This window comes from Prunus mume, linkage group LG8 (genome assembly GCF_029339155.1).
Source record: "Prunus mume cultivar Tortuosa linkage group LG8, ASM2933915v1, whole genome shotgun sequence".
NCBI classification, from domain to species: Eukaryota; Viridiplantae; Streptophyta; class Magnoliopsida; order Rosales; family Rosaceae; genus Prunus; species Prunus mume.
The window spans coordinates 7,996,454-8,023,935 of NC_142705.1; the positions used below are offsets into that span (position 1 = coordinate 7,996,454).

Here is a 27,482-nt window from a genome sequence, read left to right on the forward strand (position 1 = left end):
TGCCTGCTGCTTTGCATCTCTTATGTGTCTCGTATGTCAAGGCTCAATACCTAACTGTTGGTCACTTTCATAGTAAGACTCCGAGTTCTTTCAGTTGAGAGTTTACAATTAAATACTGGTGATACATAACTTTCAAGTGTTGCCTTGCCACACAAAAGCATACATATATATATATATATGTATATGTATGTATAAAATGATCATCAAACATTTGAAAAAGTTTGGTGATTGTAGCTCCACTTTCTTAATATCTTGACAATTGTTCAGAGAATATCACACAGTAATATGGATCATATCACATGCCACTCAGCCCAAATATCCAATTTGTGTGGTTCACTATCCATATAAAAGGATATGAGAAAGCAAATTAGCTACAGTGAAAGAAACATCATGAACAGTATGAACCTTATTTGAATGGCCATGCTTTTGTTCAGTTTTTTCTTTTTCTTTTTCCATGGAAGCCTACTAGATCCCAAGCCAAACCCATCTCAAATATTCATACTACAATAATTTTGATCACAATTTTCAGGCTCAACTTTGCGATCATTGAAGCTGTGGAGCTTTGGAATAATTGCGAGATTTTCATAATAATAGGGCATGATAATATACAAGAAAGATAATGATCTCAATGATCTGAGTGCATGTCCAATTGGGTTACAAAGAAAGTTCAGCAAGACCTTCACTTTTATAGCAAAATCTGAAACCCAGAATGAGTAAGTACATCAATACATACAGGAAATTTATTAAGAGGCCTACTTAATCAAGCTGAGCATACCAGACTCCCTGGATTTTGACATCCTTTGGAGTCTTTGCTCCCAAATCAGTATCAGATGGCTGGATGCTCTCAAACACTCCAATCAACTCTCCACTCTCAGGCTTGCTCTTGGTCACACTCAGTGTGATCTTCCCTTTTGATGAAGCAGTATTCTTGATGTTCTCCTTGGCCAACTCCTCCTCATCTCCTCTGCCTCCTGCTGGCAATGCAATGGCGTTGTCATAACCAGTGGAGCCTCCTCTACCCTTTGGGTCCAAGAAAGAAGAACCGCGGTATGATGGCACTAGAAACTCCCCTCCAAAGTTTTCGGGTTTGCCTGAGGCTACAAGCTGTTTGATGGTGAAGAGGAAAGGGACACGCTCACCTCCGGGGAGCTGGACTGTGACTGCAGCATAGTCAATCCCATCTTTCTCCTCAAACTTGAGAGTGCCATCTGGGGACACTTCGAAAGGCCCTTCGATCTCATCGAGGGTGTAGGTTAGACGGGTCATCAGCTTGGTGTTTTGGAACTCTGGTGGAGCATTCTTGTTCACACTCTCTGCCTTGACAGTGAAGGATGTGGGCTCTAGGCAGAACTTCTTGGCAGTGTACTTGCCCGGCTTGAAGGCGAAGGCTTCTAACCCTCCATCAATTGTTGGGCATTGGTTTGCAGTTCCTGTCCCCTTCACTTCCAAGTATGTCTTGCTCTGGATTTCATCAAAGGTCAGCCTCTTTGGAACTCCCTCTGCACCTGCTCCCTGGAAACACAAGTGGTGGCCAACAATGATGAAATGTTAATCACCATTCATCACCACCAAAATTGAAATGAAATCTAACAACTACAGTTATATTATGTTGTCAAACTGTGGATCTAAATTGTTTATGTGAGATCCATCACGCACAACGATAGAAAATCCGATGATTATGTTATCAAATTGTGAATCTAAACTCATCACATCAGATCGACTTATGCCCAAATAATGTCCCATTCAGAGTGTCATTCTAGCAACATAACTTGTCAAATATCTAGCATGCCACAGAGAACATCTGAAACCTTTGCATATACAACAGGTACCACAAACTAATCTATATCCCTCTAAACCATAGAAAGTTCATACCCTATATACATACATAATAAAGATAATAAAATTCATCCTTGTTCTTCTTTTATACAGTTCTAAGCACATGAAGCAAGAAACTAATCAAGCAGTGAAATGAAATTAAGCAGCATACCGAGACGACGAGGGCAGAAGTAGCAAGAGCAAAGCCAGCAATCTTAGAGGCATCAACACACTTGTGAGCAAAGTCCTTGAGATCAGACTGCAGAGAGCAAGTGAGCCTAGCAGAGGCAGATGGTTCCAAGCCAAAGGCCTTGGAGACATTCTGGGAGGACCTGAGCTGAAGGCTGGTCCTTGCAGGCGCGCCCACCTTGGTGGGCTGCATAAGCGTAGCAGCTGCTTGGAGTGAGGCTGCCATGGTTGGTGTTGTTTTGCAGTTCCAATGTGATCTCTGTGTTTGAAACAGAGTATTTGGAAGAGTTTTTGTGTGGCAATTGGGGAGTTATTTGGTGGGCTTTGGAGTGAGTTGGATAATGGATAGGATAAGGCTTGCTCTCTCATTGGTTGAATGAAGGTAATGAGTTTAGATGTGTTGTTTGCCAAGTGGCAAGTTTCTTGTTTGGGATAAAGATACTGGTGGTCAGATGAGCATGGTCATATCCTTTCCCTCCTACTCCACATATTATCAATGTTTGATTTTGTCTACAATGTAGACTTTTGCGAGTATTGTACAAAGGAAGGGGAATGTGACATTAATCATTCAGAAAACCAGAAAAAGAAAAGAAAAGTGATAAAAAAATGAACAAAGGCTCGCTTAGACCAACTCAGCTAAATAATATCACACCCAACGAGAGATAAAGGTTTTTATAAGAGTAAAAGATTGTTAAAAAGTTGGCCCATGCAGGTCTCGAACCTGCGACCTTCGCGTTATTAGCACGACGCTCTAACCAGCTGAGCTAATAGGCCTTGATGACAAATACTTTTCATTGTAGCTATTAATAGATCTCTTCTACAGTAATTGGCCTTGAGTAACAAAAATCTTCCTCTGCTCATACAAATAGTAATATTGTATTCTACAGAGTTTGCTTCAGAAAATTCCATTCTTCCTCATTACAGATGAAATCCAGAGAGAAAGGAGAAGTCAATTCAACTTGGTCATGGGTAATGGGGATAGCTGATGGTACAAGCAATTATTTGGGGTTTTTCTTTTTTTAATGAACAAAAGTTTAGGAAAGGGAGGCTATCCCATCCCAAAATCGGGTAGCCTCTTTGAGGACTTACAGAAGAGTTCTTAACGGATTTTTTGGTTTTTACAGATTACACACTGAGACGAGTTGTCGGCCTCGTCAGCATGACTCACACCTAGAACTTGCTAGCGATATCGTTCTGTTTTAGCTTAATTTCTTAAAAGTTTTCATTCATCCCAGCCTTGTCATTCGAGATCATCCATATCATTTTAGGTCACCTCCTTAATTTCAGGAATCCAAGATCACTCATGATGCACCTTCGAGATTTGAGATCATCCATGTCATATTTTTAGAATCCAAATTCAACCTCTGTTTGAATCTATTTTGTTAATTTCTTAACTGGTCTTAAAATTAATTTACTTTAATTTATGGTGTCAATCAGAATAATCACATTTCATCATCGGAATTCTTGACAGTTTCCGCCGGACTTGTATCCATATTGCATGGTTTGTAACAGATTTGATGCTGATTGTTAACAGATCATAGATTCGGAAACAAAACACTGAAAAACAAAAGACCAAAAACAGAGAGAGAGAGTGACAGAGAAGCTCAAAAGTGCTTGAAACAAAATCATCGGTGCTCCTCAATGTACACATGAGAGTGATACTGAGTTTCATCATCATCGCTACATCATCCTTCTCTCTCTATACTTGAGGAACACCAAAACCCAGTTCCCACAAAGAAAAAAACAAAAATTCGTCATTTTCAAAGAGAAAATCGAAAGCTTTTCACATCAAAATCACACGAAAACAAAAGATTAAAACTTTAATCAGAAGGGAAATTAGAATTTGATGTGCAGGCATTCAGTATGAGTAGGAGGTAAGTAAATTCATCACAAATGAATATCAGATGATACACATCATCACCATGCCTGCCTTGAAATCGTCAAAACAAAATAATCTAGACAAACCCAGAAAATATTTATTTTAAAAAAAGGAAGAAAGATTGAAAAGAGTTGTAAATTGGGCATTATTCTCTCAGACAAATGCCTCGTTTTGTCGTCACGATTTTATATATGAATGGATCGGACTCGTCATCATTGTTGTTCATCACCGAGAATCCCCAACACACACTTCAAAAACTCAGATTTCAGAATCAAAATAAAGATAAAACAAAGGGAGGAAGATATTTTGAGAATAACAAAGCAAACATCTATGGAAAATCAAAGCAGAATGATTAGCCTATGACTGCGACGACGCAGAGCAAAAGAAAGAGCAAAACGGAAGAGCGAATTGGAGAAAGTTGATTTCGACTTGCGATGGTCTCCGTTACTCAATTCGTGTGTTGCTTTTATAGGCCTCAGTGAGGCTGTTTAGGGTTAGGGTTTTGGGTTTTTAGCGGTGCTGGAATTTACGAATATGCCATCCTTGACAGAACGCAACCATGGGCCCTGGATTTGAAGTTTAAACTTGTACGTATGGGCTCATAAATTTTGGGCCTTGCCCGCTTTTAGGCGCCTCAAGTAAATTCGCTGCCTGTAAATAATATATAACCAAATACATAAACAACAAAAAGAAAATCACATTTTTAGGCGGTTTTATATGAGTGCGGTTTTACAAAAGTTGAATCCGAAAAAAAAGTTAAGAAAATTCTTAAGCTGAGCTGCCTTGCAATTTTTTTTGACAAAATGGAATTCTAAACTGAATGGAAGGGGGTTTAAACTGGAGTGTATGAGATCAGGCACACTATTAAGCTAATTGACTTAATTCACATATGCAATGCCTCTAGCATTCGTATGTATACAATTGAGACTGAAATTTGTTGATGACAAAAATTGGATGATCGATGATAAAACAGTAAAATCACACAAGAACACCGGGTTTATGATAAAACTGTGATGCCCACATGCTCGTAAAACTATAAAATCATTGTGTCCATGGGTTTGTATTTGGATTCCCCATAAATTGTGTTACGTTATACGAGCATGTGGGCTAAGCGTGAGACCAAAACAATGGTATGGTACTAACAAAACCATAGATGACAATTTCATTAATCAATTGGAGGGAATATGTTTCATGATGCAATGTCCAAAAGGGTGTTCATTGGGAGAAGACAGAAACAGCTAACAATTGAGAGATTTTGGTATTCCAAAAATGTTTTACTTTGAATGTTCCTGATTCACTAAATGAAGACTCAGTGACTCAGTCCACAGAGATATAATGTTCCTTTCTATATTTCAGACCTTTTTTCTGGACTGCATATATTTCAGTCTTGCATATTCAAATTTACGGGAGTAGAAGCAGAAACCAAATTTTGATCAACAGATAGAATTGCCACTGAAATCCAATTCTTATAAAGAGAAGATGGAGATATGCTGTTTGCAAGTTGCAGCACATGAACAATTGGTAGAAACTGTTGTTTACTACAATGCTTAGATGAAATGGAGAACCAATGCCCAAACAGGGTAGACTAAGAGAAGGATAATGCCTAGAGTGTTTGATATTCCATGGCTTTGTGTGAAGGAATTTCTGAAGCCACCTGATGCCCGGATGTGCTCTTGCAGCAGGTAACAACCAATGAGAAGACATATCAAGACACCAACCCAGCCGTCCTTCAATGTGTGCGCGAAAAAGTTCGGAGCCACAACAAGAAGAAGGATCAGCGAACCGGGCATCTGTAGCCAATCTGCAATGAAATTAGGATCATAGAACAAAGCTATGATTTGAAGACTAATACAAAAACCATAATGCTTATAATTTTTTTGATAAAGTTGAGGTTGTGAAGACTAATATATTTGGGACAAAGCAACATAAGTATGTAGAACTGAGAAGGATAGAGAAAAATCAGTGCAGTGACTTGAGCCTATACCTGGGAAATGTCTTGGGAAGAAAAGCCTCAGTACAACAGCAATAAAAGCAATCCATTTTCCAACCTCTCCTCTGCATTATATTGAAGAAATGTCAATGAGTTGAGATTATTGAGAACAAAAGAAGGATGTGAAAAGCAAACAAGAAAATGTGCACCAATAAGAGAAATTATCACCTTAGGAGGTTGAAGAGCACTGAAGGAAGGCTGAAGAAAATGTAAGGGATTAAAAGCGAAGTCAGCATATTTGTTCTCCAGTTGGTTCGATCCAATATCAACAGATATCTGCAGCATTGAAAATACTTTCTCAGACAAATTTTGTACTAGTGAACATAATCTAACCTGGAAGTTTATGTGCTCTTGCAGCCGGTAACAGCCAATGGGAAGAAGCGATCGAGGCAAATATGCAGGGCATATTATATTATACAGATGGAATTGCTAACTGATGATTGAATCAATTTAGGCAAGTGATAGGACGTCACAGACAGTGTTCAGTAATTTGTTGTCAACAACTGAAGCCCCTTGATCGTATGCTTTGAATCAAGGACTAATTATACGGAGAAAACAAATAAATTCTAAACAGCAACAATTAAACTGATCTGAGTGAAAATAACACCACCAAAATGCAAGACGGTCCAAAACAGTTCTTAACATTCTTCATTGTTTCACATTCTTTTGGTATCCAAGCAAGGACTAGAAATTGAGCATTGCCATGTTGTACAGCACTAAAGGGCTGAACTTGGGAGGGAATTTCATGTAAAGCTTATACCCTATCCAATGATGTAGCCCATGGAACCAGAAACTCATTGATATCAGAATGGATATCCAAGCAGAAGTCTGAGTTATAGGCTTACATCAATGGAAATAGACATCAGAATGGACAAAATTATGTGTTGGTGCATCCAAGTAAAACAGTAGGGTTTGGGGCACATATTTTTGATCTGTTGAGCCCTACTTGGCCACAAGCTAATCTGTTTGAACTTATTTCATACCCAAAAACAAAAAGTAAATCAATTCATGGCTTACTTGTTCATGTCAATCAATGGCTTTCTAGACTATTGACCATATAAAAACTTTAGATTATATGGGACTTAGGTCACAGCTAAAGACAGGATGAAATGGGCCTCTGGAAGCAGAAAAACTTGTATGAAACATATTGCCACGTGGAAAAGTTATCATGCTTGGCATGTCACTGGAGATAAGAAAATAGTGTTATCCCTTTTCACACAAGTGTTTCTCAGAGGGGAGGAAAAATTTAGGTGTGAAACATAACAGGTCAAGTTCTGACATATTGGTGGACCAAAAACAAGAAGTTTACAGACTAACAATGGATGTTTCAATAAATAGGAAGGCCAAAATCTTAAAGAAAACAATAACTAAAATAAACATATGCAGGAAACTGTGATACATTGTCTTCCTTTTTCCCAGACTAAGGGAATGAAATATTATATTCAAGAGAGGGAGAAAAAATCACTTTTTTGACTTTTCCCTTTTTAACAATTAGAAAATCAAGAAGGAGGCAACCCAATTCCAGCCAATAAAACAAAGCTTAAAGCAACTTGGTCCTCAAGGAAACAAATAAGATGACTCACATGGCAGCAAAGGAGGCAACCCATTTGAGAAAAGAAGTCCCAAAACCCAACCCACCAAGCTTAGTGGCATCTTTGATGAGTTTCTTGGCTGCAATCTTGAGATCATTGATGTCTGAATTTATCAACTCATTGGTGTCTGGATCACTACTCTTCAGAGCCAAATACTCCATCCTCCCCATAATTTGATATCTGCTCTCAATTGCTTCAGATTTGAAAGCTGGCACCTGCAGTTTACAGACTTCAAATTCAAAGGCCAAAGTATAACTGTTCAACAAAATTGTGGATGACCAATTTTAGATCTTTGGGTGTATCTATGTCACTGTACCTGTTGATGTGTCTGCTGGGAGTTTAACTGTGTGGGTCCACCTTGATTTGAGCTCACCCACTCCCGTCAGAGGAGAGTGTAAAACGGTGGAGAGGTTTCGGATCCTAACTGTTTGTTTAAGGCTCCAGGTGTTGCACCACTTGGACCCTCGTTCTAAGTAAAATCATATATAACTATGATTTTCTTTTTGTATTTCTAGAGATTTAGGGCAACATTAGGTTGGTCACTAATTTGTTGTGACTTTGAACTTCGTCATGACAAATAAAAAACAGAACGGAACAGATTATCATTTTTCTTGAAATATATCATACTGATAGTTTAAATTACTTTAAATTAATCTGATTTACGGAGAGGGAATTTAAACTTTGTTGGAAAGTAGCGAGTCCACTGCCGTGACTAATTGATTTAGTTGATCTTGACTGTAATGGAGCCTTTTTCTTTGAAGATCATTTGCATCAAGTCCATTTGATTAAGTCTTTTTGTTGGCACAATTATGTGCCCACTTAAGTTGGTTTGCTATGCTTTTATTTTGCCCCTACGGCATTTTTAATTGTGTGAGTGTGAGACACCCCTCCCTTGTAGTTATTTCTCTGAACAAGCAAAACATATATGTAAAAATAACATCATAGATTCACAACTTTTCCAATATATGTATATATGTATAAATCTTGTTCTTTCTTTTTCTTTTTAAATAAAAGCTAAGTTTCATTAATTCTATATGAACATTACAATCTAACATTTTGTCATGCCTCTTTAAAAACAACAAGTCCAGCTACTCGATTCTGTAGTTTAACTCAGCGTAATATAGAAAATTTCAAATTGTTAGTTTCTTTGTTTTCCAGTCCTTACTTAGAGAAAATTCAATCCACAAAAACCGATTTCCAAATTCTTTTATGCGTTCATCCCCAAGTTTGTCTACACACCTTTTTAATATATTAATTTGTTTTTATATGATCGTCATGTTCCAACGATATACTATTTGATAAGGGTGTTGGTGTTGCTATTTAGACCGCATTGCTGAGCATCTCTCTAATACAGATGAGTCTCACATATAATGGGGGAGCTCACCTCTCTAATAGATGTGATCAACAATGTGGTCTAAATAATATTATTGATTTGATAATGGCAACAATATTTTGAGTTCCTTGTGTTTGGTTTTTTTTAGGGTTTCTAGTAATGTATAACTCAATGGGGATGACAGCAAACGATGCTAATTAAATTGATTATATTATAGAACAGATGCCGTTTGTCCAGATCTTTAGTTGATTGGTAACGTACGGGTATGGTTTGAAGATTCTCAAGCTTGAGCTTCTTCGGCGTATGGCTAGAATGAATGAAAAGAGAAATAAAAGAAGAAACTACACGTACGGCATCGTGAACCCATAAAGCAATATAAGTAGTAATTTCGTAAATCTTATTCTTATTTTTAATAAAAAGTTTATATATGAAAGACATAACTCGTCATTTATTTTCTGGAACAAGACATCTGCGTTGAATAAGGGAACAATAGCCGATCAATTAATTTATCTGGTTATTCTTGGAGCAACTCTCATAGCATGAATCCACGAAACCTTCCACATAGCGCTTATCTACAATCAAGCAAATAAAACCAAAATTAAAAGAATATCAATAATTAAAATATAATTCCAAACAAACATGATAAAGTTATAGAGAAAGAGTAATTAAATAGAGGAATGTAAGATCAATAATCCCATATGGTACTAATATGCGTATTACCAGAACTGGAAGTGCTTGTGGTGGCAATGGAGTTGGCACAATTATGTGTACACTTATACACAACATCCGAAGGCTGTACGTGAGCAACAATGGAGCACAAATTGAAGTGATGTACGATAGTTTAGAGCATAACTGTAGGCATAGTAATAAGCAAGTTTTATTTTCTTTAGTTAAATGCTGATCAGTTGATTAAAGAATGCACCAATTTTCTTCTATCATTTCATCAATTGCTTTATTCTTGGTTTTCTTCCAGATTTACCGTTCCCTTGATTAAATCTTTTGTCTTGTTATTACGATATTTTAGCAACTTTTAAGTTTACGTGATGGACAAAAATTGCCAAAATTTTGTTGAATAAAATACGTACATGTTTTATTTGTATTTTTCCATTCCGTATTTTACGAACTATGAAACAATTTGAGAGGCTAAGATTATTTCTTACTTGTTGGAAGAAAAATGCAAGATTGTGATTTTTCAATAAATAGTATGGCCACGCAGCTATACTATTTCTTTTACAAAAAAAATTGGAAAAATCTGGGTATAGTCGCGCGGCTAAATTATTCCTTTAAAAAAAATTGGTAGAACAAAATTGGAAAAACAACGAGTATAGCCGGGCGGCTATCCTATTTCTTTTCGATAAATTAGGAAAAAACCGAGTACAGCCTCCTTGATAAAAAATGGAAAAAATCTGGGTATAGCCGAACGGCTATATTATTCCTTTAAAAAAAATTTAAAAAGCGTAAAGCCGGGCGGCTTACTATTTCGTTTTTAAAAAAAAAAAAAAAAACCGGGTATAGCCGATCGGCTATACAATTTCTTTTTAAAAAAAATTGAAGAACAGGGTATAGCCGCATAGTTATACTATTTCTTTTTGATAAGTTTAAAAACCGGGTATAGCCGCCCGGCTGTACTATTTAAAAAAAAAAAAAACCCAAGCATAGCCTCGGCTATACCATTTCCTTTTAAAAATAAAAAACGGGTATAGCCGTGCGGCTATACTACTGTTTTGATAAATTCAAAACCGAGTATAGCCGGCCGGCGATACTATTTCTTTATGAAAAAAATTATAAACCGGGTATAGCCGTCCGGCTATACAACTTTAAAAAAAATAATAAAAAACCGAGTATCGCCGTATGGCTATACAATTTTTTTAAAAGTAGCTGAGTCAAGCCGTTCGGCTATACGATTTTTAAATAAATTAGTTGCTGCGAGTATAGCCGAACGGCTATACGACTTTTAAAAAAAATGAAAAACCGAATGTAACAGTATAGCCGTGCGGCGATACCCTTTAAATGGAATATTTTAATCGTTGTTATTTTCAACGTTTAGCGGCGGTTTTGACCGTTGCTAAAGACGTAACAGCGCCACAACAGCTCCGCATTCGTCATTTTAAACAAGATTGGCTGCTTTTCTGCTGATTGAAGTGTTTATGCTTCTGTTTTCCTGTACAAATTTATCTTCCTTCTCTTAAGATACTACATGCAAATTAGTAAACCATGAAAGAATAATTTAGGAGTAGTCAAAGACATCAATACCAGCTTGAGCTATTGCAAGTATATTCAAAAACACTAGATGCATCCATTGCTCCTCTTGTCTTTGATTTCTGCTGTTGGAGGAACTGGAAGCAAAAACGAAGTACTGAAAAAACTGATAATCTCAAAACGCAGCTAAAGTCTGACGATACGCAGAAAACAGGTTTACATAAAGTCTAATGATCTTTCAACTCAATTAACTAAATTTGATCACAAAGTAAAATTCATTCTTGATGTGCAACCATTTCCATGTCTGTTCTGGATGGTCAAGCCTCATCTTCCGTAGTTTTCTCTTGCAAACTCTCTGAAGGTTGCTTCTCTTTGGCCTTGGAGGCAGCAGCACTACAATTCCATAGAAGAAAAAATATGATTAATTCAAAACTTATTACCAATGACGCAAAACATTAATCACTTTTATTAGAGAAAGATTATCAATATTCTGCAATTATTGTGAGAATCAATTATATTATAAGAAATGTGATTTACGAAGGAGCACATTATGAAATGACAAAAATGGATTCCAAAATTCCTTTTAAGCGTTTACTTTTAAAAGACGAAGCTATTTGCACGTGACATGTGTGTCATGAGTGGGAGTACAAATGACAATTAAGTAATATATAACCCTATTAACTCCCCTGCGCTAGCGTGGTAGGGAGCATTGGGGGTTATAAATAACGCTTCTTATTTATTTTTATTTTTAAAAAATCTATCGCATTAATTGCGCGCTCCTTATCGACAATGTTATCTCTCCTCCCACCTAGCTATCTCCCCTTCCTCTTTCTCCTTTCCATCTCTATATAAATAAAAAGACAACAAATAAACATTATCAAACAAAAGTATAAAGTTTTGCACAACCTGGATTTTCCTGATCCAGTTTGTATTCCCCTTCAGTTTGGATTCAAATAATACTGGTTCTATGAGCTGGATGTCAAAGACCTCCTCTTCTGCATCTTCCAAAGTTGACCAGTAATTGTATCCTTGTTCATATTTTTCTCATCTCAGCCATGACATGAGAGGGCTGCATTACACAGAGTAAATATTCACATATCAGTTATTTATGTGTATATGTATGAAGTTTTGGTTAAACCAAAAAAAAAAAAAAGGAGGCAGAGAAAAATTAAGATCATAGTGTTACCAGATCAGGGACGATTGGTGATGGGAAGATGCTCAAGCTTGAGCTTCTTGGGCGTATGGCTAGAATGAATGAAAAGAGAAATAAACGAAGAAACTACACGTACGGCATCGTGAACCCAAAAAAAAGGGCCCATAAAGCAATATAAGTAGCAATTTCGTAAATCTTATTCTTATTTTTAATAAAAAGTTATATATGAAAGACAAAATTCGTCATTTATTTTCTGCAACAAGACATCTGCGTTGAATTAGGGAACAATAGCCGATCAATTAATTTATCTGGTTATTCCTTTAAGAAAAAGGGGAAAATCTGGGTATAGCCGATCGGCTACATTATTCCTTCAAAAAAAATTTAAAAAGCGTAAAGCCGGGCGGCTTACTATTTCGTTAAAAAAAAAAAAACGGGGTATAGCCGTTCGGCTATACAATTTCTTTTTAAAAAAAATTAAAACACCGGGTATAGCCGCACAGTTATACTATTTCTTTTTGATAAATTTAAAAACCGGGTATAGCCGAGCGGCTATACTATTTGATTTTTAAAAAAATTAAAAAACCGAGCATGGCCTAGGCTATACCATTTTTTTTTTAAAACCGGGTCTAGCCGCGCGGCTATACTATTTCTTTTTATAAATTCAAAACCGAGTATAGCCGGCCGGCGATACTATTTTTTTGGAAAAAATTATAAACCGGGTATAGCCGTTCGGCTAGACTACTTAAAACAAAGCCGAGTATCGCCGTATGGCTATACTATTTTTTAAAAAAGTAGCTGAGTAAAGCCGTTCGGCTGAACAATTTTTTAAAAATTTGGAGAAATACTAGGGCCGCGTTCGGTAACGTTTTCACGGCCCATTTTCTGTTTTCATTTCCTGTTTTCTGGCAAAAACCTGTTCGGTGGAACGTTTTTGTTTTCCCTAAAAATATTTTCCAAAAACAAATCCAATTCATGAACAAAAGTTGAAAACGAAATTATGTTGTTTTCGTTTTCAACGTTTTCATTTTCAGTCCATACTATAATTCATTTTTTCCATCTCTCTTTCTCCAATCAACATCGATTCTTGTCTTTGAAATTCTCCATAGCTATTCTTCTTCTTCTAAAATCTCTGAGATCGTGATTTACTTATCAAGCACCAGACCCAAAAAAAAAAAATTCAACTGAGGAGCACCACTGTGGAAACCCATCTCCCCCGATCCAGACCCATCGTCTAGTTTGCCGCACTGGCACCTCCAAAGCACGATCACCACCAAAGCAATCGAACCATAACTGCCACAAACCCAGTTGAACCACTATCACCACCCAATCGAACCACCACCAACCATTAACAAATGAAAACAGAGAGAGGATGGGTATGAAGAGAGAAGAAGAACAGGAAGAATCAGAGAGAGGAAGAAGAAAATAAAAAATAAGAGAGGAAGAAGAAGAGAAAGAATCATATAGAGGAAGAAGAAGAGAAGAGAAAACAGAGAAAAAGGAAGAAAGGAAAAAGAAAGTCTGGGAAGGAATAGAAGAAGAAAAAAGGAAAAGAGAAAGAAAAAGAGAAAAAAGAAGGGCACGGGCCTGGGAAGGAAGGAAAGGAAGAAAGAAAGAGAAAGAGAAAAAAGAAATAAGATAAGATAGTTTGTCTTAAAAAAAACATTAGAATTTTTTATTTGTTAAATTATACATTTTTTTTATTGTTTATAAATTTTTGTCTTCGAAAAATAGCAGATTTTTTTTATTAAAAAAATTGAAATTAGCAAAAATACAATTGAAAATAAGTCACATATTATTATTTTCAAATTGTATTACCAGACACATTTTCATTGTTTTTGTTTTCTGAAGATGTTTTCTAATTAATCTACAGACGCATTTTCATTTCCTGAAAATGCAAATTTGTTTTCTTGTTTTCATTCTCTGAAAATATTCTCAGAAAATACCCTCCAAAACGTTACAGACGGGCCCTAGTATACCCGATCGGCTATACGACTTTTTCAAAAAAGGAAAAACCGAATATAACAGTATAGCCGTTCGGCGATACCCTTTAAATAGAATATTTTAATCGATCTTATTTTCAACGCTTAGCGGCGGTTTCGACCGTTGCTAAAGACGTAACAGCGCCACAACAGCTCCGCATTCGTCATTTTAAACAAGATTGGCTGCTTTTCTGCTGATTGAAGTGTTTATGCTTCTGTTTTCCTGTACAAATTTATCTTCCTTCTCTTAAGATACTACATGCAAATTAGTAAACCATGAAAGAATAATTTAGGAGTAGTCAAAGACATCAATACCAGCTTGAGCTATTGCAAGTATATTCAAAAACACTAGATGCATCCATTGCTCCTCTTGTCTTTGATTTCTGCTGTTGGAGGAACTGGAAGCAAAAACGAAGTACTGAAAAAACTGATAATCTCAAAACGCAGCTAAAGTCTGACGATACGCAGAAAACAGGTTTACATAAAGTCTAATGATCTTTCAACTCAATTAACTAAATTTGATCACAAAGTAAAATTCATTCTTGATGTGCAACCATTTCCATGTCTGTTCTGGATGGTCAAGCCTCATCTTCCGTAGTTTTCTCTTGCAAACTCTCTGAAGGTTGCTTCTCTTTGGCCTTGGAGGCAGCAGCACTACAATTCCATAGAAGAAAAAATATGATTAATTCAAAACTTATTACCAATGACGCAAAACATTAATCACTTTTATTAGAGAAAGATTATCAATATTCTGCAATTATTGTGAGAATCAATTATATTATAAGAAATGTGATTTACGAAGGAGCACATTATGAAATGACAAAAATGGATTCCAAAATTCCTTTTAAGCTTTTACTTTTAAAAGACGAAGCTATTTGCACGTGACATGTGTGTCATGAGTGGGAGTACAAATGACAATTAAGTAATATATAACCCTATTAACGCCCCCGCGCTAGCGTGGGAGGGAGCATTGGGGGATTATAAATAACGCTTCTTATTTATTTTTATTTTTAAAAAATCTATCGCATTAATTGCGCGCTCCTTATCGACAATGTTATCTCTCCTCCCACCTAGCTATCTCCCCTTCCTCTTTCTCCTTTCCATCTCTATATAAATAAAAAGACAACAAATAAACATTATCAAACAAAAGTATAAAGTTTTGCACAACCTGGATTTTCCTGATCCACTAGAACTTGCATTCCCCTTCAGTTTGGATTCAAATAATACTGGTTCTATGAGCTGGATGTCAAAGACCTCCTCTTCTGCATCTTCCAAAGTTGACCAGTAATTGTATCCTTGTTCATATTTTCTCATCTCAGCCATGACATGAGAGGGCTGCATTACACAGAATAAATATTCACATATCAGTTATTTATGTGTATATGTATGAAGTTTTGGTTAAACAAAACAAAAACAAAAACAAAAAGGAGGCAGAGAAAAATTAAGATCATAAGTCTTACCAGATCAGGGACGATTGGTGATGGGAAATTGAGACCATCAGATTGATCATGCTGCAAGTCTTCTTTTGCTTGGTTTTTTTTCCCATCAAGTTCTTCCTTCTCCTTGCAAAGTTCTAGGTGCTGTTTCATAATATGGAGTTCTGTTTCAAGTCCCTGAATTTGGGCATTGAGACCTCTGATAATGCCAAGACAACCATGCACAGGATCATTTTTCCTTGCATTCCCTTCTGTGAGAATGCTTTCAGCAGCTGCCTGTCTTTGATCAGGTGCAGCCATGGCCATGATCTTTTGGATGTTGCTCACACCAAAGATCTTTTGAGCATGTTGGAACTCACTGTACCTGCTGGCTGGAAAGTATGGGGCCATTTCACAGGTCTCATCACATTTTCTCCTCTGATGCTTGCAGGAAGCACAAGCATGGTTTTGAGCTGCAACCTGATCCCTATTTTCCATGATTGCTTGTTCTCGCAGAAAATGAACCAAACAGAAGCAATTGAGGGTGAGGAAAAGCAAAGAAATTGGGATTTAATTGAGAGTTAAAGAGGGATATCAAGTTCGCTCAAGCTTTTGGTTAATGAGTTGGATAGCATCAGATTTTGTGAAATATATTTTGGCATCTAAAATTTATTTGGATTTTGTACAAAACCCAAATTTTATTTTTTATTTTTGGTTTAAGGCAACAAATGCATGGCTTTAGTCAGAGTTTCAAAGCCAATTGTCAATTTGTCTTCATTAGGAAAAGCCCTTCAGTTTCTTTGTTTTTGAATTTGACTCTGCTGCAATTAATCTCTCCCGTTTCGTTCATGCATCTAACAGTTGTGTGACAAAGTTGGGTGATCAGCTATGACAACTCAAATCCCAACTAGATTTTTACAGGGAGAGGGAAATCGAACCTAGGACCTCAAAAATATTGGAATAAATGCTCATAAATCTTGAGCTATAAGTCCCATCACTAAATTCCAACCGAATTACTAAAGGGTTATAACTTATATAGGATTTTACCTTGCTTATTAAGCTAATTTACTCTACTTTCCATTGTTTTCATGTGCACAATTAGACATGGGTTGACAAACTGCTATATGGTGAATTTAAAATGTTACTATTGTCTGCATATTTGCCTGCATGCCGTTGGTTAACCTAAATTTGTTGTGATTCTGCCTGTAAATTAAGTTAGAATTTGCTTATCAAGCATTACTCCCTTCTATTTTATTTGGGTTGTGCTTTTCCATAACTGTGTTTTGCAATCTTTATTTGAAAATACATCAATTTTGGAAATGTATAAAGACAACCTATATCAGTCGTAGTTTAAACCTTATGAAGTATATATCAACTAATTCTTACTTTAGTATTTTTTCTCTTTGTAAAATTAGAAGATGTTTCAAGCTCGAAGCTCCTTTCCCGCCCGTTGTTGAAGGAAAAAGTTTAGGGAATACATGCACATTTTGGTGCAAATTTCAAAAATATTTCTCATTTATTTCAAGCATGTGTGCCTACTCGGCCCAAGGAAACATAAACAGATACATGATAACCTTATATGGTGAATGGGCCAAATTGATGAAACGCACCATATTGGGCCTACGGCGTCTACACTCGTAATCCAACAAAGACATACATCTCATCGTCATCAAGAAACCACAAACACCGTCTTCAATTCAGCGATTGCGTAGTCGAAACGCTGCGTTTCATCTTTACCAGTTACAGAGAGAGAGAGAGAGAGAGGGGATTGAGGTTGAGCTCTGATGGCGGGAAAACCCCAACGGGTTCGCTTACTGTATTGTGCGGTGTGCAGTTTGCCTTTGATTACAATCCAGGTGTCAAACTGAGTGATGCTTCAAAGAAATTGGGGAAAAAGTTTGCCACTGGAGCCTCTGTTGTTAAGGTTTGATATACTTTAAGAAGCGATTTTGAAATCTGTTCTGCCATGTGTGTTTAATTCGGCCATACCATTTCCTTTGAAAAATTAGAAACATCCCCGGGGGGCCGGGGGGGAAAAGAGCCGAGTATAGCCTGACGGCTATACTAATTTCTAAATAAAGATTTTAAAAAACGGTATAGCCGGTCGGCTATACTATGCCTTAAAAAACAAAAAAGGAAGTATAGTCGCGGCTATACTATTTCTTTAAAAAAAAACAAAAAATTGTATAGCCGACCGGCTATACTATTTATTAAAAAAGATAAAATAAAAGATATACTATTTTTTTAAAATAGAAAAAACCGCGTATAGCCGACCGGCTATACTATTTCTTCGAAAAAATAAAAAAAAGTATCGCCGCTTGGCTATACTATTTCTTTAAAAAGGGTATAGCCGGACGGCTATCCTATTTCTTATTCAAAAATTAAGGGAAACCCGGTATAGCCGCGCGGCTATTCTATTTCTTTTGAAAAAATTGGAAACATCCTGTATAGCCGCCCGGCTATACCATTTTGAAAGCCGATCGGCTATACTATTGAAAATTTTAAAAAGGGGTATAGCCGCCCGGCGATACTGTTTATTTAAACCGAGTAAAGCCGCCCGGCGATACCCTTTTTTAAAAATGAAAAATCCGAGTATAGCCGCCCGGCTGGACTATTTAATGAGTAATGCCTTATACCCCATATTCAGTCCTCCCACTGGTTAACATATCACCTGTGAGATATGTGGGATCAAGAAGCCGAGAAGGAACATCAAACGGCATCTCTCCACACGCAGGAAGGGGGAGGTGCTTCAGTGGAGAGAATTAAATGCAGTTATAAGGGTTAGGGTTGTCTTCACACATGTTCAACTGTGAGTTACTGACTTGACTTTTAATGGGTTGTATGCACACAAAGAACAAACATACTTCATTATTTTGGAAAGAAAAAAAAATAGTTTTTCATTCTTTGCATTGCCATTGTTAGTTTTTTTTATTGTTTCCATTTCTGATTTTGCTTATACGTTTTCAGAAATCAAATCTCCAATCAACATGTCAAGGCAGTACACCTTCAACATAAACCTTTTGTCTGTAGCTTTTCAGGTTGTGGCATGAGATTCGCAAACAAGCATATGAGAGATAAGCATGAGAAGACTGGGCGTCATGTCTATGCATGTGTGAGTATTATTCTTAGATCATTCACTACCCTCATATGTTGGATTTTGGGATAAGCATCATTCCAGGCAATGCCACATTATGAGTTCGTATGTGGGACATTATTGCTTTGAATTGCAGGGGGATTTTGAAGAGGCTGATGAGAAATTCCGGTCAAGGCCAAGGAGTGGCCGTAAGAGGAAGTACCCCACTATAGAAATGCTCGTACGAAAAAGGGTGACTCCACCAGACCAGTTGGGCCAGGAGGAGTCTGAGTACCTCTCCTGGTTGCTCTCAAAAGACGCAGAAGACGAGAATTGAGCCATGCCCTTGAAGCAAGTGATTGGACATATCCACAACGTACGCTAACCTCCTTAGAAGTTTGGGTGTCATGATGACTCATGAATCTCAACACTAGATATGGAAATTGGGTGATGCTGTGAATCTGAACACTAAATATGTATAGCATTTCTGGATTTTTTGGAGATAAGCATTCATCTGTCTAGTTGAATGGTATTTATTAATACAATGGTTGAACCACAACCTCTATCTGAACTCTGAAGAACAAATTTGTGCACTACTTGCCAAACCATCCATAACTTTGATGGGCTGGAACAGTCATTTTGCATTGGCTCAAGATTGTGGAATGAGGGTTCTCTCTTCTTTTTGCTCTCATTTTTGCCCACCACATGTTTATGTGGAACAACTTTGTTCTGCTTGTTCAAACCTTGTGAATGTATGTGATATGTATAAACCTCTGGATAGTACTTCTTTAGGAGATTATATTGAGCATGAAATTCTTTGTAGCTCTAAGATAAGCGTTGTTTTCTGACTTCTTTCGAGTGATTGTGCCCGAGTTATGAACGAGTTCTTGGTCATGAGGTTCTAAGCCTTGGCAATAAGGCCTTTGTAATGGGCATGCTCAACGTTGGTGTCACTGAGCTCAGTAGCTCAAATGATTCTAGATAACTTACGAAACTTGAAAAGCTTAAGAAATCTAATTTTGAAATGGATTGGATGGTGCTCGAGAGATGACTTTCAAAGTTCTTGTTGATAAGAAGCCCAATAGAACAAGCCTACCAGAAACTCTACTAGGCTTAGGCAAAGCCCAACGGATCTGCCTCAAAGATCAAGAAGAAGATAACAAAAACGGTGATTATTACCAAAGGTACTAGTGCACTTCTTCAAAGTGACATATGTAAAAGCTAACCAAGTACAATCCGAAGCACCATCTTTCTCTACTTGGTCTAGACTCTAGAGATTGTATTGCCAAGATTTCATTAGGGTTAAAAGATTGTAGCTTTTTCTTAAAGTCGAAACCCCAACAATCATAGAAACTCCCATTACAACTTTTATATCTTGGATACAAAACCAAGACTTTGAGCTTATATGATCAATCATTCTAACTTTCCATCCTTCCAAAGAAAATAGTGTGCATGTTTTTGTTTCTTTGACATAAATTGAAACCATCCCACACATAATCTTTTAAGCAAAGCAAATCATCATGAATATTCTGGGGCTTGACTTTAATCACTTGGGACCCTTTGTCCTTGACTCCTTGCATCATCATATCAATCAACTTACCAAAACCCCAGATGAGAGACACAGGCAGTCATTATATCTGGAGCTTCCAAAAGTCATACCCAAAGCGCTTTTTAACTTTGATTCCAGAAAAAAGCTAAAAAGCAAAAGCAGGAACGAAGAAAAAAGGTTGCATTTGCACTATTTGTAAACGCTTTTGCTTTCTCGCCCAATAAACAATAATCACATATCATGTGTCCCTCAATTTGTGTTCTTCTCGGTTCCGAATTCGCCAACCCAATCTGCGCTTTCATTTATTTACGTGGCCATCAACTACATGATCCGGTGCGGGCAGCTCTATTGTTGATGATGGTGTCGCCGTCCTTTCCTCGTATCAACGGCCGTGGCTTCGTGCGAATCACACACCTGGGTCTTGAACTTACACCCGAACCTCCGGCTCAACGAGACCTTCCAACCTGACCCGTCCCTCCTGGGTTGACCCGGACTATCAATCTTCTCGATTACCTTTTTCATGTTGGAGCACTCCCGCTCCAGCTGGTGCACCCGCGTCCTCATGCTATCCATATCCAAGCGCAACACCTGATTCTCCCTTACAGCCGCCCGCCACGTGCCTCCCCCACTATCATTTGCACGTGCCACATTATCCCCATCTTCCTCCGCACGTGCCTCCGCGTCGTCCTCTTCCTCCTCCTCCTCCTGTCGTTCGCGTTGCAGCACCGATGGCCTGCCCGAGTCCGGGGGAGCGATGTCGGTTGCGAGCAGATTTCCGGCGATGGCGTGACGGAGCTGGAGCTGCTCGAAGAACAGAACTTGCACCACCGCGCGCAGAGGCAACCGCTCGTTCTGCGCCGCGTGCGTGCAAGCCTCGAGCGTGAGCTTTTGGCAGTCTAAAATTCCGCAGATCTTCTCGCGCTCTGGTTCCGGTATCCATGGATGAGCCTACAGATATGAAAATACAATTCAGATTTCACAATTGATATCATCTCAAGCTTAATTTATGAAATCGTTTGTAATGTATAAATTGTGTACGGACCTTGAGATAGAGATCGACGGCTCTGTAAAGACCGTCGTCGAAGAGCCGAGCTTGTTCAGGTAGAGAAATCGCGAGATTGTAGAATCGGTCCGGCTTGAGATTCGCGTCCGAGGCGATCTCGGAGAGAAACTCGTCGATTAATTTTCCGACGAGCATCAACGTCGGCGATCTGACAGCACCGTCAGAACCGTCGTCTTCTTCGATTCCGGCTGTGTTTCTCTGATCCAAGCCGTTCAAGAAGTAACCTAAGATCCTCTCGACGCAATCGACGTCGTAGAGAGTCTCGTTGAGGTACGAGTAGCTCGGGATGAGAAGGTCGTCTAAGGTGGCTTGGTGGAGCTGCGAAGCGATCTTCTTCTCCAACGCGGCTTTGCAGGCCTCGGAGGCATTGAGTATGTTGGCGGTTCTCAGCAGTCCAAAGAGGAAACGAGTAGCGGTGGAAGGTCTGGAGCTCTTCTCCAATGGAAGATTGGAGATGATCGTCTCCAAAAGCTCTCGCTGTTGACTCTCCGAAGCTAAAGACGATGAGGTTGTGGTGGCGGTGACGGCGGAGATAGAAGATGGAGGCTTTCGATTTGTTCTTGAAATTCCAGGAATGTACTTCTTAGCGTAATGCATCAAACAAGTCTCCACCATCTCCAAGCTTAGATCTCCAGATTTCATGGCGGAAATCAATCGGTTGAACAGAGGCAAACTCAAAACCACCAAATCTTCAACCCAGGAATCTGCGTGTTTGGAAAGGCCTCTTCTTCGTCCACCGCCACCACCGGCGTCGATCCCATTCCACAAAATCTGCTGTTTGGTGGAAGAAGAGGAAGAAATCGCATTCGTATTTGCATTGGGTGCTTCGCTAACCGGCCAGCCAAACAGGGTGGGATCGGCTGACGTGGCGCGGGAGGCGATGGAGTCTATGCACCTCTGCGTAATACCCAAAGTCTCTGCAAGAGGCATCACTCGTTCGCAGGACTTGAGAGCTTTGAGCGATTCCTTGAAGCTCTTCAACACAGACTGAGAGAGAAACCTCTCGGTCTTGGAAATGAGGTTATCTTCTGAGTACTCTTCGGTCATTTCCAGATACTCTCCTGCGCAGCGCAGAGGCGCGACATTGGAGGAGCTCAAGTCGATCTTGACACCATAGCAGAACTTAGCTGCTATTTCGAAGGTCTCTGAGCCGCCGGGGAAGTCAGAGAGAGCTATTTGGCACTGAACTTCTTCGATTTCGTCATCGTTCTCATCCTGCTCTTCAATTTGTTGGCGGGTTTGCGATGGGTTCGTCTCTTGCTCTGTGATCAGGTTGTGAAGCTTCCGGCTTTTTGACATGAGAGGAAACTGAAACAACCAGAAGCAGAAAACTGTTAGCTGAAATTGGTCAGTGAAAGATGAAGAGAAATGCAATGTGTGCTCTCAATGTGTTTGATGTAATGACCTTGTGGAGATGGAAGGTCATGTCATCGACTTCGACCACAATGTCGCTTGGTAACCCAGTGGTGCAGAACCTGCGAAGAACACATTTTGAAGAGAGTTTTGGTTAATTGATGCATTGCTTTTGATTTGGGTACCCAGCAGAAAATGAAAAAGGTGAGGTTTTGAATGAGATTGTTTGCAGTAAAAATGGAACTAACCATGCTTGTCCTTTGGAGCTGGGCTTCTCAGCTGCTGCCGCCATTTTCTCCATCAGTTAATTTATGTATCTATCTACCTCTTCAATGAAAGAAACCGTTTTGATAAGGGAATCAGAAACCCAGATCCATGAACAGAAAATAGTACTTGGAAGAAGCTGGAAGAGACAAATGGGGGAATGGGGTTGACTTCACTTGAAGCTTTCAGCAAGAAAGGATGGTTGATGGAATGCAAGGATGAAAATTGTTTGGCTGTTGTTGTGATATTCTCTGAGGAACAATTGAGCAACAAGAGAAAGAAAGAGTGCTGAAAGAGAAAGGAGAGAAGGAATCCAAATACACCCAAGAGAGGACAAATAGAGCTCAGCTTGAACAAATTTCGAAAAAGGGGATCCAAACCAATGCCATCGTTTTATTTATTTATTTCTTTTGAATGAATGAATCACATCAGAAGAAGAATCTCACTCCCAGCTGAGTCTCTGATCTCTCTCACCCACTCTCTCTCTCTCTCACCTCCAATTCCAGGAAAAGGTATGTTGTCTTTGAGGCAAATTCCCCTTTTATTTTGACATTAAAAAAGAGAGCACCATCACCCATTAGAAAATTAGCTAGATATTGCATTGCATGCCAACTGTAACTGGGTCTTTTTGCTTTTTGGCGCAAATGGTGGAGTATTTTAATTGAATTCGTGATCATTTCGTAATCTGGGGTTTGGGGGGCTCACTTTAATAATGATAATCCAATGTAAGCATGCCCCATATTATACATAATTCATTTCCTTGGTTCAGGAATTATACACACCCTTTACTTTCAAAGTTGATTTTTAGGGTTAGAATGTCCTAAAAATCTTGATCAAAGTTGATTATAAGAGTAATTATGAGTTTTTAACTTTTAGTGGGGCCAAATCAAAAATTCTCAACTGCCCACATGTGAGTTTAACACAACACTATAATCGCCCTTGCAATTTGGCAGGCCCCCATCAGGTATATATGGATGTCTTTAGTTCATGCTTGGAGCTTGTGACGGAATGTACTGCAGGGACTGTAGTGTTTGGGTTTCTAGTGAAAACCAGAATATTTTTTTACATCCTCCAAATTTCTGATAAAGCCTGCAAACACAAACCCTACAATTTTAGACCCCAACTAACATAGTAGTCTTTTTTGATACAGCAGTATTGGAGAGGAGGAATCGAACTTAGAACCTCGAATACAGATGTAAATGCTTTTAACAACTTGAGCTACAAACCTCTTGCAACATAGTAGCATTTGTTTTAGAGTAGTGTTTCATTTGTTTATATCGTGAAAATTAGTGCATTTCGAATTTCATTTATCTCTAAAATCGTAACGTATTATCATGTTATCCCTCTAGTAGTATGGCTTGAATTTCCTATAGTTTTTTTAATAATGATACCAACTTGTTTTCGCATATTTATGAAATTTTAGGTTTGAAAGCAAAAAAAGAAGGGAACTCTCATGCATTTATAGCAGCTTATCTACTCTTGAACCACTATGTGTGCTTTGCATTTATGCCAACATTAATGACACCTCAAAGAAAAACAGAGTGCATTGATTTTTTTTCATGGAAATAGTGGGAAACTGAGAGGTGTTCAAATTTCAAAATGGTCTGTCTGAGCAAAATGGATTATTATGAAATTACTAAACCTGTTGTTTTTAATTGACATCCAATAATTAAAGCATAATTAACTATTGTTAGAAGGGATGGAGATGGAGATGATAATGTCAGTCATTGAGGTACTGGGATGGGAAGACAAACAAACTCCTCACCCCACTTGCTTCTGACTGAAATCTTGTGACTTAATAGTAATTTCTTGCCTTTGAATGATTTCAAGTGAAAGAAGAATTATTCATACAAATGGTGGTTTGGTGACTAATCATTTGACAAAATGCACAAAATAAGGATAAGGTGGCGTATTTGGGCACACACCCACTCAGCCATCTTCATAAGAAAGACAATAAGATGCCAAGCTATAAAGATCCAAAATTTTCAACAAAAAGGAAAAAAAATAAAGAACATTGAGTTGGCTACAAAAGACTATGTGGGTCACAGGGTTTGATTTTGTGAAGATTGGTGCAACCCCACTCCATTAGTTTTATTCAATCCTTACACTGGAAAAAAGGCAGGTTTGAATTGGTCAAATCTGTCTTGACCATAAACACACCAGCACTGACATTATTATTATTAAACTTAGACAGACGACATCTAATTAAACACACCCCTTAAAATGGATACGACGGTATTCATCTTGTGGCTTTGAGCTGCCATTATTCAAATTATCCCCATCTGTCCATTATTTATGCTGGCACCACTATCAATCTGATAAGGCGGCTACTGCTGGCCAGCATTGGACACATCTCAGAGTTGCTACTTTTCTGCACAAAGCAACATCGAGGATCAATCAATGGGCTCGTGATCTACATCAGCCATAAAAGGTTATTAATTTAAGCCACTCAACGCAAGAAGAGACAGATTTAGAATTTTCTTTTTCTTCATGTTGCACGCCACTTTGCCCTTGTCCCACTACCCTACCTCCGCCTCAGACTTAAAACTCTTTGAGGCATTTTGTCGAACATCTAACCTTATAACACTCGTGCTCATTGAGAATATTGAAGTAACGAAGCTATTAAGCCTGTGATTGATTTTTTAAGGATAACATCGATGTTATATTGTCAGACTATAAGATTGATTGTTGTTGAAACATGTGGTTCGAATTCACAAAACACATGTCAAATTGTGCAACAAGAAAACATGAACCTATTTAATTAATAAACCCTAAAACATACATGCCATACACATGCATCACATTAGGGTTAGCTACACAAACATACCAAATATTATAATAAAATACCTGCGGCTGAGGCCACAGATTGTTGGGGAGCAGGTGTCCCCTGCTTGGGGATGGCCACACCAGGCCATGAGCGGCACATGCAATGCTTCCCCTCATCTATGCTGGCGTACAGGGTGCCCAAGTGCTTTCCACATCCTCCCCAGGAGTACTTCCCACATTGCTTGCAGTCCACTCTGAAACACATCGTTTTGGGAAAACTCTTGATTTCTGCTGGCTTTGGCTTTGGCTTGGCTTTCTCCTTATCCAATTTCAAGGTATAAATACAATCAATGTCGCTCTGATATCATCGACTTGTTTTGTCTCAAATGCCACTCAAACTTAGTGTTGAAGGTATCGCTCATTCGCTTTCTGCATAGTAATTCTCCTACCTTCTATTATTTTTTAATAATAAAAATAAAGAATAATAAAATAAAAACACATTTTTACATTGTCAACAACCAATTCATTGTGAGAAATTTCGACACATGTTCTGGAATTTTACAATGCGGCCTAGTCAAGATGCTTTCATGATTCGCATACGAGAAAACTTTCATTGAACGGGTTATGAACTTAATGAGGCTATGATTATGACGGTATCTCAAGTTAGTGATAAACTATTATGTGGGAAAATTAAGAACGTATGACAGTACTTTATTGCCTTGAAATACCGCTATAATGACATTCTGAATGCAGGTAAGTTTATCTTCCTCTCGGGCTTGATTGTTGAAGCTTAATTCCAATTCTATATTGTTGTAATCAGTGATGTCATAAAAACCAATGTAATTAGGTCAACTTTATTTGCTGTTTCGTTCGTTTCACTAAGAAGAAAACAGCCCCAAGCTGATGAAAGATGGGCTTCAATGGTGATTAATGTTAAACCAGTCAAAACAAAACACACAAACACATCGTTATCAGAAATAATTAGGATTCTTCATCAGTTGACAGGTCCAATAAACATCAATCGCTCTTGTTCCATCATCACTTTGTTAGGTTTCAATCACCGCATGTTCTCTTGATATCGTAGCCAATTAGCTTAAATCTAATTTAATGTGCAGTAAAATATATATATATATAGAAGGGGACTGTATATATATATATATGCCTTTTCCGGATGATTAGATGTCAAGACACAATAATATTAGAGGACCAGTTTGAACAACCCAACCCAACCCAACCCAACCCCATCCAACCAAGCCAAATGTGAAATGGACCCACCAACCAAGCCAATTTCACATTTCACATTTCATCATCATAAATTAATGAATCAGGTTTCAACGGTTTTGGCTGTAAATTAATGCTTTCTTACTGGCTCGCTGTCTTGTGGGATCACTTTGAGTTGCAAATTTTGAAATCAAATTACACCCTCCCCCCCAACAACAAAAAAAACTACATCGTTATTCTAACTTGCGGTGGTGATAGATTGAACGTATAACAAATCGAATCGAATAATATGACCAGATTTGAGCAATTCCATTCTTAAACATTGGAAGGTCATTTCAATGATATTTGAATCTCAAGATTGTTCTATATATTATTTTATATTTTCTTTTATAAACATTTAAAATTAAAGTAGATTAGAAAAAGAAAACAAAGATCGATCATTGTTGGCCAATCGATAATGCCTATATTACAATACTGGCTCCAAAGCCTGGCTTCCTTGGCTCACTTTTCCACTATGGTGCCACCTCATGTGCAATGAGTTCCCTCCTATTGACACTCCAAAACAATCGTCTGGCACCTCACAAGGGAAGAGTATATGATGACTTTTCTGGAGTGCTTGTAGAACTATGATTAGTATGAGAAGACATAT

At 38.1% G+C, this 27,482-nt stretch overlaps 3 protein-coding genes, 2 long non-coding RNA genes and 3 other non-coding genes across 9 annotated transcripts; 2 read left to right on the forward strand and 6 right to left on the reverse strand.

Annotated features, from left to right (window-relative positions):
• Positions 1 to 666: 666 nt before the first annotated feature.
• On the reverse strand, positions 667 to 2,413 carry LOC103340012 (oxygen-evolving enhancer protein 1, chloroplastic). Its single transcript, XM_008243376.3, has 2 exons — positions 1,988 to 2,413; positions 667 to 1,512 (listed from the first exon to the last, which is right to left on the reverse strand). Exons 1-2 carry the CDS (start codon positions 2,228 to 2,230, stop codon positions 757 to 759), a joined length of 999 nt encoding a protein of 332 aa, XP_008241598.2. The 5' UTR covers positions 2,231 to 2,413; the 3' UTR covers positions 667 to 756.
• A 291-nt stretch (positions 2,414 to 2,704) lies between these two features.
• On the reverse strand, positions 2,705 to 2,778 carry TRNAI-AAU (transfer RNA isoleucine (anticodon AAU)). Its single transcript has one exon. It is a non-coding gene; the product is annotated as a tRNA-Ile (tRNA).
• Positions 2,779 to 3,862: 1,084 nt separating this feature from the next.
• Positions 3,863 to 3,933, reverse strand: LOC148914628 (small nucleolar RNA Z105). The gene has a single exon (XR_016123028.1). It is a non-coding gene; the product is annotated as a small nucleolar RNA Z105 (small nucleolar RNA).
• A 98-nt stretch (positions 3,934 to 4,031) lies between these two features.
• On the reverse strand, positions 4,032 to 4,117 carry LOC148914629 (small nucleolar RNA SNOR75). The gene has a single exon (XR_016123021.1). It is a non-coding gene; the product is annotated as a small nucleolar RNA SNOR75 (small nucleolar RNA).
• Positions 4,118 to 5,329: 1,212 nt separating this feature from the next.
• Positions 5,330 to 7,938, reverse strand: LOC103340011 (cold-regulated 413 plasma membrane protein 2-like). The gene is made up of 5 exons (XM_008243375.3): positions 7,782 to 7,938; positions 7,457 to 7,680; positions 6,042 to 6,149; positions 5,868 to 5,938; positions 5,330 to 5,684 (listed from the first exon to the last, which is right to left on the reverse strand). The coding sequence occupies exons 2-5, from the start codon at positions 7,633 to 7,635 to the stop codon at positions 5,431 to 5,433; spliced, it is 612 nt and encodes a 203-aa protein (XP_008241597.1). The 5' UTR covers positions 7,636 to 7,680; positions 7,782 to 7,938; the 3' UTR covers positions 5,330 to 5,430.
• A 10,305-nt stretch (positions 7,939 to 18,243) lies between these two features.
• Positions 18,244 to 19,308, forward strand: LOC148914630 (uncharacterized). Of its 2 annotated transcripts, none has more exons than XR_016122857.1 (3): positions 18,244 to 18,353; positions 18,512 to 18,656; positions 18,775 to 19,308. It is a non-coding gene; the product is annotated as an uncharacterized LOC148914630 (long non-coding RNA). The 2 variants fall into 2 exon arrangements; XR_016122858.1 differs by having other exon boundaries at positions 18,575 to 18,656.
• Positions 19,309 to 20,156: 848 nt separating this feature from the next.
• Positions 20,157 to 23,530, reverse strand: LOC103340010 (Phototropic-responsive NPH3 family protein). Its single transcript, XM_008243373.3, has 4 exons — positions 22,831 to 23,530; positions 22,635 to 22,704; positions 21,209 to 22,537; positions 20,157 to 21,114 (listed from the first exon to the last, which is right to left on the reverse strand). Exons 1-4 carry the CDS (start codon positions 22,881 to 22,883, stop codon positions 20,512 to 20,514), a joined length of 2,055 nt encoding a protein of 684 aa, XP_008241595.2. The 5' UTR covers positions 22,884 to 23,530; the 3' UTR covers positions 20,157 to 20,511.
• On the forward strand, positions 23,217 to 25,218 carry LOC107881755 (uncharacterized). The gene is made up of 2 exons (XR_001678376.2): positions 23,217 to 23,358; positions 23,997 to 25,218. It is a non-coding gene; the product is annotated as an uncharacterized LOC107881755 (long non-coding RNA).
• Positions 25,219 to 27,482: the final 2,264 nt, after the last annotated feature.

Excerpts from the sequence above, each read along its gene's own strand:
- LOC103340012 (XM_008243376.3), bottom strand. The coding sequence starts at position 2,230 with ATGGCAGCCTCACTCCAAGCAGCTGCTACGCTTATGCAGCCCACCAAG. Across the intron at positions 1,513-1,987 it reads CTTCTGCCCTCGTCGTCTCG|GGAGCAGGTGCAGAGGGAGT; the intron begins GTATGCTGCTTA and ends TTGTGTTTCCAG.
- LOC103340011 (XM_008243375.3), bottom strand. The coding sequence starts at position 7,635 with ATGGGGAGGATGGAGTATTTGGCTCTGAAGAGTAGTGATCCAGACACC. Across the intron at positions 5,939-6,041 it reads GTGCTCTTCAACCTCCTAAG|AGGAGAGGTTGGAAAATGGA; the intron begins GTGATAATTTCT and ends AATATAATGCAG. Across the intron at positions 5,685-5,867 it reads CTTCCCAAGACATTTCCCAG|ATTGGCTACAGATGCCCGGT; the intron begins GTATAGGCTCAA and ends ATTTCATTGCAG.
- LOC103340010 (XM_008243373.3), bottom strand. The coding sequence starts at position 22,883 with ATGGAGAAAATGGCGGCAGCAGCTGAGAAGCCCAGCTCCAAAGGACAA. Across the intron at positions 22,705-22,830 it reads AGCTCCAAAGGACAAGCATG|GTTCTGCACCACTGGGTTAC; the intron begins GTTAGTTCCATT and ends TGTTCTTCGCAG. Across the intron at positions 21,115-21,208 it reads CCGTCGATCTCTATCTCAAG|GCTCATCCATGGATACCGGA; the intron begins GTCCGTACACAA and ends TCATATCTGTAG.